The 13,950-nt window shown below is 44.9% G+C and overlaps 1 protein-coding gene across 2 annotated transcripts in view; it reads left to right on the top strand.

Moving 5' to 3' along the window:
- The window catches only part of Nhlrc2 (NHL repeat containing 2), a 57,177-nt gene extending 47,006 nt beyond the window's left edge, over nucleotides 1-10,171 (top strand). For both annotated transcript variants that reach the window (XM_087907748.1, XM_087907747.1), the window contains 3 exons: nucleotides 83-289; nucleotides 1,186-1,405; nucleotides 3,994-10,171. In XM_087907748.1, the coding sequence (XP_087763874.1) occupies nucleotides 83-289; nucleotides 1,186-1,405; nucleotides 3,994-4,250 (684 nt within the window). In that variant the 3' untranslated portion in view covers nucleotides 4,251-10,171. The remainder of the gene's footprint in view (nucleotides 1-82; nucleotides 290-1,185; nucleotides 1,406-3,993) is intronic.
- The last annotated feature ends 3,779 nt before the right edge of the window (nucleotides 10,172-13,950 follow it).

Genomic DNA, 13,950 nt, shown 5'->3' with positions numbered 1-13,950 from the left:
TAACAGCCAGGAGTCCTGGCTTCCCTGGCACTGCTGTAAACAGGGCTGACTGCAAGGGAAATGTTTGCTCATTTTTCTTTAGATCAAAGTTGTGGATCCAAAAACAAAAGTCTGCTCAACGCTAGCAGGTACCGGAGATGCAAATGATGCAGCTTCCAGTTTTGCAGAGTCAGCTTTTAATGAGCCTGGAGGCTTGTGTGTCGGTGAGAGTGGTCGGCTGTTATACGTAGCGGACACTAATAATCACCAAATCAAAGTCATGGATCTGGAAGCAAAAACAGTCTCTGTGGTGAGTTATCTTAAGGCTTAGCTTAGCGGACGTGGGTGTAGGGGCAACTGAGCTTTAAGGCGCTGGCTTGGTCATCTCTGATGTGCACTGCGCACATGGAGTGCGGGAGCCGGAAGTGGATGCCCCTGTTGTGTTCAGGGACAAGCAGACCAGGGACTTGCTTTGAAGGTCTCCTGTTAGTCTTAAAATAGATGTTTCCATCTGTTGCAAGTGTGTGAGGAAAATGCTGGACTTGAGAAATGGGTCTGTTTTTAATGCATAGAAGTCATGACACACTGTGTTTGTGTGCCATATGGCCTTGGTTTTTTTGTTGTTGTTTTGTTTTGTTTTTTTCAGTGATCCTTAGGTTATTTCTGTCTGTCTGTTTTCTGTGGTGAATCCATTACCAAGTCATCTTCTGGGGGAACCTCTAGAAGTCACAGCTCCCCAGCCTCTGAAAAGGAGACAGACTGGGGCAGATGTGACCAAGTTCAAATTTGTTTTCAAAAAGGCAGTGTTTCCTGCTGCCTTATTAATGTATCCTATTTACCTGGATGGGAGGGGGGCTTTTTATTTTTATGAGGTGCTTTGTTTTAAAATAAATGCCACAGAATGGCAGCAAAAGTATCGTCTTTGGATCCCTCCTGGTAGTGAAGGTTAGGAGTGTGTATCATCCTCACAGTCCTTAGATTTGTAAAGTGTTGCTTTAGTTTTCTGCCTTGTGTAAGCACGGGGCAGTGGTTGGATGCTGCGGTCTCTGGTGATATGACTGCTGGGGTGAACTGTTGCCCTGTGCTCTGTGGGGCGCTGATGTCATTGATGGAGAATGTCGTGTTTCTGCCCCATCTAAGGTTAGGCTCTCTTGCTTTGGTCCTAAAAGTGCTTCTGCTTTAATAACCCGCCCTCTGGTCTTCTAGCTTCCGATCTTCAAGCCTGACAGTGCTATGGTGGATGGCCCCTTCCCCAGAGAGAAACAGAAGACAGTACCCAAAGTGCCCAAGTCTGCCCCAAACATCCAGCTCGCCCCTGTGACTGTGTGTCCTGGGCAGACTCTGCAGCTCCAGCTGAAGCTGGACCTTCCCCCAGGGACAAAGCTGACGGAAGGTGTGCCCAGCTGCTGGTTCCTGGCTGCTGAAGGTAGGCTGGCTCTGCAGACACAGAATAAAGCCCCGGGGCTGAGCCCATAGCTTTGTTATGTATTTTACTGTGTGTTTGGGCAAGATTTGAGGGAAATTATGTGAAAATTGTGACTCTAGCTGTAACACCGCCTTGATATTTTCCTCTTGGCCTTCGCTGTCCCCTTTTCCCTTTCATTAAGAAGATGTGGCCCACGAGAACCTTCTCATCTAAGAACAACATAGGCTCTGGGAACTAGCCTGCCTACATTAGTCTCCCTCTTCCTGCTGTCCCCAAAAAGAACCCCTTAAACTCTCATCTACAGTCCCAGCACTCAGGAGGCTGGGGTAGGAGGGCTGCAAGTTTGAGGCTAGCCTGAGCTACATCTGCCCACAGAGTGAGAGAGCCAGTCAGAAAACCAAAGTTAAATAAATAAGAATTGAAAGTCTGATGAGAAGACATGAAGTGGAGCTTCCTTGTTTAGGATCCTTCTGTGGCTTTTCCTTCTATGCCTGTGTGTGTCTTGTCTCGTGTGGAGTCGGTATTCTATGTGCTGTTGTTATTGCTGTCGGACATAGCACCATTCTGACAGCGGACAGTGGGTCTACAGAGAAGCCTGGGCTCCCGAGCTCCAGGAGCAGGACTTCTCATCTCAGATGCGCTTCCTCTGCGCTCGACTCCCACGCTCTTTGGCACATTCTCACTCACTCTCTCATTTCCTGAGCTCCTTCTCCCACACCCTCTCACACAGTTCTTCTGTGTCCCCCAGCCCTGGCCTTGAACCTACTCACCTTCACACATTCTCAGACAGAATCTGCGGATCTGCAGTGGTCAGTGTGATGTCCAGGGCAAGGGGACTCTGCAGGTGGCCTGCTGGTTACAGTCTGGACTGACCCTGACGTAGCTCCCCAAGCCTGTGGGAACCGCCTCCTCTGATCCCCACAAGGACGAAGGTTGTACATGTGGCCTAGCTTTGGGGATAAACTACAAACCCTGGGCACAGCACATCCCCTCTGGGCTCCAGGAGGTCTAGGAAGGGTATAGCTATTCTGCCTGGTGTCTACACATAGCAAAGCATCCCAGCAATTGGGGAATCACAGATCACATATTTAATTTCTCTATGTGTAATTAGAGACCAGTATTTTTTTTTAAGTAAGATAATGATAATTAATCTTTTCTGTTTTGTTTTGTCTTTGTTGTTTTGTTTGGTTTGTTTATGTTTTTGTTTTGTTTTGACTTTTCAAGAGGGATTTCTCTGTATAGCCCTGGCCATCCTGGAACTCGCTCTGTAGACCAGGATGGCCTCAGATTCGCCTGCCTCTGCCTCCCAGTGCTGGGATTAAAGGCATGTGCCACCACGACCTGACAACAGTTAGTTTTTTTAATGCTGCATTCTTAAACTCTCAGATAATTGAATTCTGAGTCATTGTCATATACAGTGAAGATGACATTAAACTGAAGGGTCAAATACTTAGATGTTCGTTGTTTGTTTGCATCTCTATTGTCTCTATTTTCACTATATGGGGCAAATAAGCTTTTAGGCAAGAATCCTAGTAACTCAAAGATTCTGAAAGTATTATAGAGCCATGTCTTCACACAGGGATAGAAGATAGTTTCTCTTTGGGGCTGGTTCTTGAGAAATAGTTAAAGTGGCTACAATATGTGAATGTTTTCAAGAACTACATGCATCTTATGTCTTTATAAGTCATAAATGTGATATATATGAAAAATACACAAAGAAATAGTTGGTGTCTTAATTTCTGGATTTTAATGTTAAAATTGTTTTTTTACTGTCTTGTCTGGATTTAGAAGTCACTGCAGAGTGTGTGTGCATTTGTATTCTCCGAAGTTCACTCTGTAGTTTTTAGACTGTCCCTGCAGGTTTTCCCTTTGAGTGAAAATGATCAGCTGTCTCACTGTCCCTGTGCTTGATATTTAATGATAGATGTACTTTGAGCAGGGGTGAGAAGGAGCTAAGGAGCCATAGCTCAAATTCTCAGTTTCATTCCAGTGAAGATCAGTCTGTGGGTTGTGTTGTAGATCTCACAGAAGGGAAGAGCTGCAGTAATGCATACAGAGGTCTTGGAACTTCCTGTCGAGGTCATTGTGTCTCACGCCCATGTGTCATTTTCACAGGCCAAAGTGCTAGCATTCACAGACTTGTAGTAAATACTTGCTGATTAAGAGACACTTTTCTTAGAACTTTCTAGTTTCCTACTTTTATCTTTTCAAATGTATGTACATTACATGTGTGTGTTACATAGTGTGATTACACACACACACGCACACATATGTACATGCACATGTTTGTGTGTGCAAGTAGTTAACTGCCACGTGTCTTTCTGACATCTCTGCACCTAAAATGTTGAGAAAGGGTCTGCCCCTAAGCCCGAGCTCACTGTTCCAAATAGTCTGACTGGTCAGCCAGCATATTCCAGAGATGCCCTGTCCTCTGGGATTGCAGGTAGGTGTCACCTACACCCAGCATTTAGGTGATTTTTGAGGTCTGACCGCTGGTTCTTACACGGGTGTGATGAGTGCTTTGCCTAGAGCTGTACTGGCCTCTTGTGTCTTCTGTAGTCTGTGTGATACTCTCTCCTGTTTTCTAGGCAATGAGTGGCTTCTTCAGGAGCAGATCCCGTCTGGAGACATAGAGAGTATTTCCAGTCAACCCACAATTGCCCTGCGGATTCCTACTGATTGCTTGTCACTTGAAGCTGTGCTATCCGTCAGCGTGTTTCTTTACTACTGCAGTGCAGACAGCAGTGCTTGTATGATGAAGGGGATCCTGTTCAGGCAGCCTTTGCAGATAACTGATACCCAGCCAGGCTGTGGAGCTCCTGTAGAGCTCACACATGTATTCTAGGAGCCAGCCAGGGCCCCTCACCACAGCCCCCATCCATCCTCCATTAAAAATCCATTGCTTAGTTGTAACAACTGATCCCAAAATAAAGTTGCACTCCTTATTAACATTTTAATTCTAAACAAATTGCTTCATTTTAGCTGTATACTAGCCAAGTCATTGAGCTTCATTTAAACCACTCTGGCGTTGGCTTTGCTGCTGTTTGACACAAGGCTGCAGTCCATGCCATATTAGAGAACACTGTATTGTGCAGTTAATTCTGATAGCACCGGGTGTTTTATAACCTCTCTGCCTTCATCAGTGGTGGTCAGCCCCCTTCGTGGTCACGGGGCAGACCTAAGCTGTGCACCTTTATGTGAGTCACCTCCACTTAGTGTCTCCAGTCTGTCTGACGCCAGAGAGCACATGAGGGCTGCTTACTGTCTCTTCTGTGTTTTCTCATCTGAGGGATTTTTAAAAGAGAGTTTTAATCTATTTTTATTATAAATTGTTTTAACACACCATTATTAATGCCTTATAACTTTATACAGAAAAAAGAAACAAAGAATTTCTGAGAGCATGCAGACCTCTTCTTAACTATTTTTTTAATGAATATATTCCTAGCAGACAATGCCTAGATTCCCAGAGACGTGCTGACCCTTGAGGTGGGGTTTAGGCCATATTCCTTTGCATGATAGCTTACTGTGATGGTGTAACTTGATGTAAGTGAGTATTATGTTGTGTGGGGAATTTACATTTCAGTTTTAAAAGTTAAATACAGATTTATTGGGTTTGGGATTTTTGTTATTATTTTGGTTCCCATATTTAGAATTTAAATTATGATCATTAATTCTGATATTTTGAAAAAAATCCCAGGTAAACCTTTAAATTGATGTGATCAGTGTAAAGTATCTGATGCAGCTGGGGGTGTAGCTGCCCTTTCATGCCTTGAGTTAAAGCCCCGGTGCTGCAGCAGTGGTTTACTCACTGCTTCCGCGTTTGAGTTCTTCAGCCTCCTTCTTACTGGTGCTGGAGTTATCATAGATGATCATCATAATGGGTTAAAAGCCCGTTTGTTTTTTTAAAACTGACTTGGCATATATTTTATTTATTCAGATTATAAGATTTCAGAAGCATCGGTTAACCCCACCTATAAATTCAATAAGTATCTGTAGTCAGTCTAGCATAGCATGCCCTCCTTTTTCCACAAAGAACTAGATATGAAATGTAATTATTTAAGTATAACTCTACACATATATTGGTTGATTTTTGAAGTAGTTTTCACAGGTAAAACTTATTTGTTTTATTATTGAGTTGGCTAAAAGTTCTCTGGAGTAAGAACATATATATGAGGACTTTAATTAGGATCTGCAAACGCTGCTTCTTGAGAGAAATGCAAATGGAAAGGGGCAGAGATCTTGGTCAGAGCTGCACACGATTGCCCAGGAGACCTTTGCAGCAGAGCGGCCACGGCAAAGGCTCTGCAACCACGTCTATGGCCCATGGGCTGGGGACTGCACCCTCGTCCATTTCAGCCTCCTCGTTGGGTTTGTTGTGTTTCTCTTTTCCAGCTGGGCAGGATGAGAATAGTTTGGCTCAACCGTTCCTGATTGAGGACATAAACAGCATCACTGTCTAGAACAGAGTATGTATGGTTTAACTAATGTAGAAGTAAGGGTTATGCAGTTTTTCACTCTAAAAACACAAGTGTGTATTCTGTAGTTTCATGTACCTTAAAAATTCCCCAAATCCTTTTTAGAATCCCTTGGTTTTCTTTTGTCTGGGCAGAATGTTAGTTTAATGTTCAGTGGTTCCCTGGTCTTCCAAATACACAGTTTGACTCCTCATCCTCACCCCTGCCTTCCTACACTCCTGTTGACACTACAGTATCATCAGTAGTAGTTAGTGTGGGTTTAGGAAACACACACTGAACAGTGCACATAGCTTCCTAGACTCATGGGTGACATAAATGTCACCTAAGGAAACACTGGAAAGTTTAAAAACTTCAGGATGTGCAGTGCCTTCTGTTTTCTCTGTGAGCTGTCTGTCTTACGACCTGTCTGCTCTGGGGCCCCTACTGCTCAGATAAGGATGTTGGCCTTCTGTTTGCAAAGTTGGGAATTTGGGGAGCATGAGAATGTGTGACTACAGTTTTGCCACAGATTGAGAACTGACGGCTACTTCTTGTTTAGCAGCTGGAGAGACTTGAGCTTAGCTGTTGCCATCGGCAGGAGAATGTTTCTCTGCCATGTGCAGAGACCCTGGGTTCAGTCGTCAGAGGGAGAAGAAGAATCATGAAGAGTGAAGTGTTGTAGTGTACAGTAACACAGACATTTGCAGGAGGGCTGTGTCCTTAGTGCTCACAACTGAGCAAACTCTTGATGTTTGTTTTCATTCTACTTCTCTATCTTTCAGTGATCAGCACTTTAGAAAGATCTGATATCTTTAAAGATAAGTCTGAATTGTAATTGCAGCACTAATGTAATAGCTTTTCTAAAGCCTCTTCCTTTACCAAAGATGGGGTATAGTGTAGACTTCTTTTATTTACCAGTTTCCTTTAAAGTGAGTTGGTGAGGAAGGAGTAGTCGTGGTGTTTTGTGGTGTGGCACAGTGTGGTGGCAAGAGCGTGGACTCTGTGGCAGTCTAACCCTGTGAAGCAGGGCTGCCTGGGCTCGCTGCCAGGACCCAGTGAAATGTTCACACGACATTTAGCACGGGGTAATTTATGAACTGCTACTTATCAGTTTTGTTACTGATAATGACAATAATGTATGGTCACAGACACGTGCTTGACATTTTTTTCACAACTCCAGTTTCTAAAGCAAAATATTTCTTCCCCATTTGACATGTTAGTATACCCAGTAGAGTCTGGGCTCAAGAAGAAAAAGGACACTTGATGGTGGGTGTATTACTGTTTCACCACGTTGTGTTCATAAAAAAGGACCTCCATAGTGAAGGGTTTAAAAAGATCTTCTGGGACTTTAACCAATGAATCCATTCCATAGAGAATCCAGACATAGCTGGAAACCTCACCACACTCTTACAATTTATACAAGCATCCTGAGATTGTAACCGGAGTGAGCTGGGAGGATGCTGTCTCTCACCCTGGGATGCTGTTCTCCGGAATCTTCGAAGTGCTTTCACATTTATTTCCTGGGGTGGACTTCAGTACAACATACAGACTAGACAGGTGTGAGCCATGTAGAGACGGGTGCTGCTTTGGCGTGGTGGTAGCCCGTCTGCAGGTCAGGACGCTCCTAGGATGGAGTGCAGTGCTAGAACAGGGCCTAGTAGGTTGGCAGGTGTGATGAGTGTCCTTGACGGTTGTGTGACTAGTGAGCAGCAGGACTGACTGCGGCTCTCACAAGATGGGGAGTGGAGGAGTAATCTGCACCCACCGCCTCAGGCTTTCAGGACGGGGCAGGAGAGTCACAGTCACTGAGTTCTTGCCGTCTGCTGGTGCTTCCCCTGAGTGCTTTGTGTTGACCATGTGTCCTCAGCACAGCCTCACAGTGAAGGATGTCCTTCCGTCTTGAAGCCAGGGTAAACACCCAAAAGCCCAGACCAGACGCTGAGCAAGTGGCAGAGCCTGGACAGTTGTCTGCCCCGCTGCCTGCCGTATTGTCTCTTAGACATGCATGGTTCACATATTTTGTGCCTTTATGTAGTAACTTACCAATCTGGAGAATTCCAGGAGCCCTAGGAGTGATTGTTTTTGAAATTCAAATAATGCCATTTAAATTACGTAGCGTTTCATAGATTCTTAACCGCCTGGGCCTTGGAATGGTATATATAATTTATTTCCCAGAGGATTGTCTGTGCCCCTAATTCCAGCCATTATCCTCAGTTTTTCTCAGCAGGTGTGTGTACAGAAATAGCAGGACTGTCCGAGGGTCTCATCCTAGAGAACAGGGCTGGTGCAGTCCTGAGAAGTGAGGTGTAGAAGTGAGGTCCTCTGCCTTCCTGCACCCTTAATGGTCCTGTGCAGGCGGGCATCCCTGGTGATTCAGAAGTTGTTCCTGACGTCAGCTTAGCACTGAGAGCAATGCTGGTTCCTAATGGGCATCCCAGGGCGGAGTTAAGTGACGTGGTAGTCAGGTAGGCCGTGTGCAGTGAGCATGCTCTACCCGTCCTAGTCACTTACCGTAAGGTAGACCACAGTGCCAATCACCAATTGCTTTTTCCACCTGTGTCCCATAGCCTGAATGAAGAACTGGCACTCACCAAGTCACTGTTCCACCTGACCTTAATGAAGTGTGCTTTTCTCCCATTTCTGTGCAGTAGGGTAATAGAAAGAACGGTCGTAAAAGTTAGAGGCTTTGGGAATTGAGCCACACGGCATTCTATGGCTAATAAACCTTGGCTCCCGCATGTGCTGACTTGTGGTAGAGACCGGCGCTCAGCTCTCAGATGGCTGTAAGAGCGAGCACATGGACTGGGAGACGAATAGGACAAGCTCTCCTGCAGGCTTTCCTGGTGCTGCTTGGCCTTGTTTAATCATTGTCAGAGGTGAGAGGTGAAAAGCTCAAACCCTAGATACTTGTGGAATGCGTGCCTGGGTGTAGTTACTCATTCTCGGTGTGTGCTTTCCTCCCCTGGCACGTCACTCCCGGGTGCCTGTGGACACCCTGCTGTTGACAGCCTTCTGACCCAAAGGAAAGGGCTGCCAGCATTTTCAAGAGCACTTCCCCCGTGTGCACGTCAGCTTTAGGTTAGAAGTGAACACTAAGCCAGCAGCCCTGTGCCACAAGTGTTCTGTCTGCCCTGCCTAAGAAATGGACTTGAGCAAAACTGCTTTTGTATAATCTGAAGCTCTTAAGTGTAGACAAGCCGTTGGTACTCTTAGGATGCTTAATTACAGCTTTCTACTTGAAAAGGAGGGTCAAGATCCTCTGAGATATGGGCAGTTCAAAGGGAATTATTATTCTGTACCTAGTTTCATGAGAAAATAAGTTGAGATAAATAAAACCTAAGGGGGGGAAAACCCACAGTCCCTAACATAGCCATTGAATCATCTTCTCTTTTAAAAATGTGTTCTCCTTCTTTTTAGTTCCACCAGAAACATGAGGTGGTTTTTGTTTGCATAGAGTTGGAATGTCTTGTTGATACATGCCTGTGATGTCACCATTGCCATTTACCTGCAGAAACCTAAGCCAGCGCCCCTCTTGAGGCCCTTGACTTCTGCCCTCAGAAGCAGCTGGAGTTTCTGGAGCCTTTGCTGAGGAGCTAGCATTCCACAAAGCTGTGAATGGGGAAATGTTGTTGTGATGGTTATTTTTCTAGAATCCCTAGTAATGTCTTGGTTTTCAAAGGCAGGGTTCCAGGACCCTGTTTGACTTGAGATTTACTGTTCACTGTGAAGTAAAGCATCCTAATTGTACATGGGCAGATGGTGCAGTTTTCCAGCCCTGTGCAGGAGTGCGTGGAGAGCCAGGGCAGACACTGTTTCTGTTAGTACTTCATGCTTGCTGTGTAATCAAGATGTCCATCTTTCTATCTGTCCTGTAAGGAATGTTTCCTAGACATGTCACATTAGAGACTTTCCCATCCTGTGTGGCTCCATTTTGTAGTTTCATGTGTGAAACTAGAGGTGGTCTGCCGTGTGACTTCATGACTTAACAGTGCAAGTTCAGATACTGGGATTCTAGACATGCTTTGGTCCAAAAGAATTTACCTGCTGTGCAGTGTTTAAGTGTTTTAATATAGATGATTAATATATTTTTATGCAACTGTGTATTTTACATCTATTTGTAGACCAAACTCTTGAGTGGATTTTGAAAGTATGTGATTAGATGGAATGAGAGCTTGGTGGCCTCCATCAGCTCCAAAGAAGTGTGGTTCCTGGGGTCCTGGGAAGGGTATTCTACTGTACATGGAAACCTAAACCTCTTTTACAAAGCTTTGTACTTTTTTTCATGAAACAGATTAAATATTTTCTCTCTAAAGTTGTGTTTCTGTCCTTAATGTGCTGTGTGTTTTAAGTATATCACTAATTACACTATTTAGAAACCTGTAAGCTGGGCTGGAGAAAATAGCTTCGTGGATAAAGCTTGGAGTTTGGATCTCCACCCTCACATAGCAGCTGAGCTGGTGTGGACAGCGGGGGAAGTTGGAACCTCTCTCGAGTTCTTACTTCATCAATTTATCATGGACTCAGATGGAAGCCTAAGGACAGTTGTATTAGAGTTTGGGAGAGAAACCCCAGCCAGGGCAGACACTGAATGTCAGCAGCTTCCTGGAGGAGAAGGATGAAGAGGAGAAGGAAGAAGCCACTGCAGCTCCCATGGAAGGTGGAGACAAGGTGGACAAGTAGCCGCGTGGAGGGAAGGAAATGTGAGGAAAGGGAAGGCAAGCTTAGAGGCTTTTGGAGCAGGCAGACTTTTGACCTTTTCGTGGCTGTGGCTCATGAGCTACTGATTAGGGGCAGGGATTCTGGGAAGGGAAAAGTACAACATCTTAAAGAGCTAATTATTCTGTCCAACTCTTTAGCATGGCTTAACACTAGCCACCTTCCTGGGGGTGCTCCCTTAGAGTGGTTGGACCAGCCCAGCTGGAATGTTAAGTCTATCCAGGTCCAAGAGGCCATTCTCTTAACCAGGAATTGTTTTCTGCACAGTGACCTGCCTGTAATCCCAAAGGCAGAGATAGAGGATCCATTGGACAAGCAGCTAAAGTAGCCCAATCAGGCTGTCTTAGTTCAGGGGACCATGCCTCAGTACAGTGGAGAGCGGTTTAGGAAGGTACCTGATGTGGTGTTTTGTTGCTGTGAAGAGACACCATGACCACAGCAACTATTACGAAGGAAAGCACATTGGGGCTGGCTCACAGTTTGAGAGATTTAGTCCCTTATTGTCATGGAGGAGAGCATGGCCGTGTAAAAGCAGGCCTAGTGCTGGAGAAGTTGCCCAGGCAGCAGGAAGAGAAAGGCACTGAGCCTGACTTGGGCATCTGAAACCTCAAACCCCACCTCCTGTGATACACTTCCTCCAACAAAGCCACGCCTAATCCTTCTCAAGTAGTTCTGCTCCCTGATGACTAAGCATTCAAATACATGAGTCTTTGGGGACCATTCTTATATAAATAAACCACGGATCCAACACCTCTCTATCCTCCAGGCACAGGTGGGTGTCTGCATAAACACATGCAGAAAAAGTCAAAAGCCTGTAAGATGTGATTTATTTGAACCCTTGGGTTATAAAGAAGATAATACTAAGTTAAAAACCTGAAAGCAAATATTTGAAGAGTTTTCATTCTATTGTGTGTTTAAGTGTTGTGCCTTTATGATGGCGTGTACTGTGTGCTTGCTGTGCCTACAAAAGACCGGCCGAGGGTTCCTGGTCCCCTGGAACTGTGCTTACAGGCAAGTGTCAACTGCCATATAGTTGCTATGAACCAAACCCACATCCTGGAGAAAAGCAACTGGTGCTCCTAACCACTGAGCAATGTCTGTAACATGAGGGGCTATTTGTTTGTTGGGGGTTTCTGTCTCACCCAGTACCCCACAGCCGGCAAGCCCAAAGAAAACCACACAAAGATCTCTATTAGTTATAATGCTGATTGGCCTGTTAGGTCTAGCTTCTTACTGGCTAACTCTCACGTTTTGATTAACCCATGTTTCTGATTTATTTTAGCCATGTGGCTCAGTACCTTTTTCAGTGGGGCAGCTCACATCCTGCTGCTTCGGTGATCTGAGCAGGAGTGGGAGGAATCAACTTCCTCCTCCCCAGAATTCTCCTACTCTCCTGTCATTTCCACTTCCTGTCTGGTCTTCCCACCTACACCTCCTGCCTGGCCAATCAGTGTTTATTTAAAATATGATTGACAGAATACAGACAATTCTCCCACACTAAATGTCTCCATCTACTGTAAGCAAATATTTAATAATCAAGACATTCAGTTATAATGGCAGATTTTTATACAGCTGAACTGAGAAAGGGATCTAGTCACTAATTGATGCTGGGGAATTTGAGGTGTGGGGGAGTTTGGGCTCTACCTAAACTGTGAATTTGAAAGGAATTAATGACTTTAAAGAAATTACCAAAAGGGCAGAAGATAAATAATAGGATGGAGATGACCTTGCTGAAAATTACTGAGACATGAAAGCAATGATTGTGAAGATTGGTGCATGTGACCGTATACACATTGTAAGTATCTGTGTAACACAAGTGAGCAGAAATGAGAAGTCAAGCGTATTGTTACAGTTCTGTTGCAGTAGTAAAACACCATGACCTGGACAGCTAGCAGAAGGAAGGGTTTATTTGGGATTATGGTTCCTAGGGGATAAGAGTCCATCATAGCAGCCGGAACAGAAAGCTGAGAGCCAACACTAATTCACAAACACAAGGCAGAAAAAGCAGACAGGAAGGGAGGCAAGACACACTTCCTCCAGCAAGCTTGTGCCTCCCAAATGTTCCACAACTTCTCCAAACTGCCCACCAGCTTGGAGACCAAGTGCTCAAGTATCTGAGCCTATCAGGGACATTCTCATGCAAGCCATGACGTCAAAGAAAACTCAAAACAGGAGAGACAGAGAATTAATATTGTGTATTTAATAAGTGTATGTGAAACACTCAATTGTGAATGTACCAGTTTAGGAAATTATCAGGGGACGTTAGCATGTAATTGTGAGGAATTTGTAGGGATGAAATGATGTTCCCTCAGGAGTCAAGATGTGCCGATTCTGTTGGCTGCTTAGTGAGCCTGTTCATAACAAAATGGCTCTTTACCTTAACCAGACACACAGGGACGCCCAGACACAGCAGCTGCATTTGAACAGTGAGTGATCTATGGGAAAGTGCAAGGCCGCACACCCAGAGGTCCCACCGGTTACACCAGAACTGGCCACGTGCATGAGGACCAGGTCCTCAAGCTCTCCCACCCTGTCATGTCAAAATTGAGTCCTTGACCTTCGATCGCAAGATACTGTCTCTTTATGTTGCTGTCACCACCAGCAAAGCTGAATACTTTTCTTTGTAGAGATAGGGTCTACTATGAAACCCAGTGTGACCTAGAACTCAATGATCCTTCTGTCTCAGCCAGAATGGTACAATAATTCTCTTGTAGAAACTGATTCCGTAGAATTGTTGTGTATATACACAAATGTGTTAGCACGTAAAAAAAAAATTGTAAACAGCCTAAATGCCTATCAGCAGTGAAGTATTAAGTAAGCCACAGCTTGCCCTTTCAGGGGACTACAACAACCCCTGTGTTCACATTATCCAAACAACATATTTCAGAATGCATAAAAGTCAGGTGGTGGTGGCACACACCTTTAATCCCAGCATTCAGGAGGCTGAGGCAGTTGGGTTTCTGTGAGTTCGAGGTCAGCCTGGTCTACAAGAGCTAGTTCCAGGATAGGCTTCAAAGGTACAGAGAAATCCTGTCTCGAAAAACAAAACGAAAACAATGCATAGAAATACCACAATCAGGTATGCACATATGCACATTCATAAACAGACCTTGCTTTGCAGTTATGAAAGACTATAAAAACGGTTGCTCAAGCCAGAAGTCAGTGTACATCAGAATTCCTCAGTGTTGGGAGACCAGGGCACAAGAACCCTAAGGCTAAGATGGTAGGCAAGCCTTAAGGAAATAGTGAAACCCTGCTTAAATAGCGCCCAATTGCCAGGCAATCTGAAGTACGAGCCTCTAGTCAGGGGGGACTATGATTGCTCTGTGACCTGTTATCAGAGCTTTCCTCTGCAGCGTGTTTCATGTGGGCTGG

This window comes from Myodes glareolus, chromosome 7 (genome assembly GCF_982192425.1).
Source record: "Myodes glareolus chromosome 7, mMyoGla1.1, whole genome shotgun sequence".
In the NCBI taxonomy this organism is placed as follows: Eukaryota; Metazoa; Chordata; class Mammalia; order Rodentia; family Cricetidae; genus Myodes; species Myodes glareolus.
The sequence above is the reverse complement of the archived record's forward strand: the minus strand, read 5'-3'. Positions and strand labels throughout refer to the sequence as shown.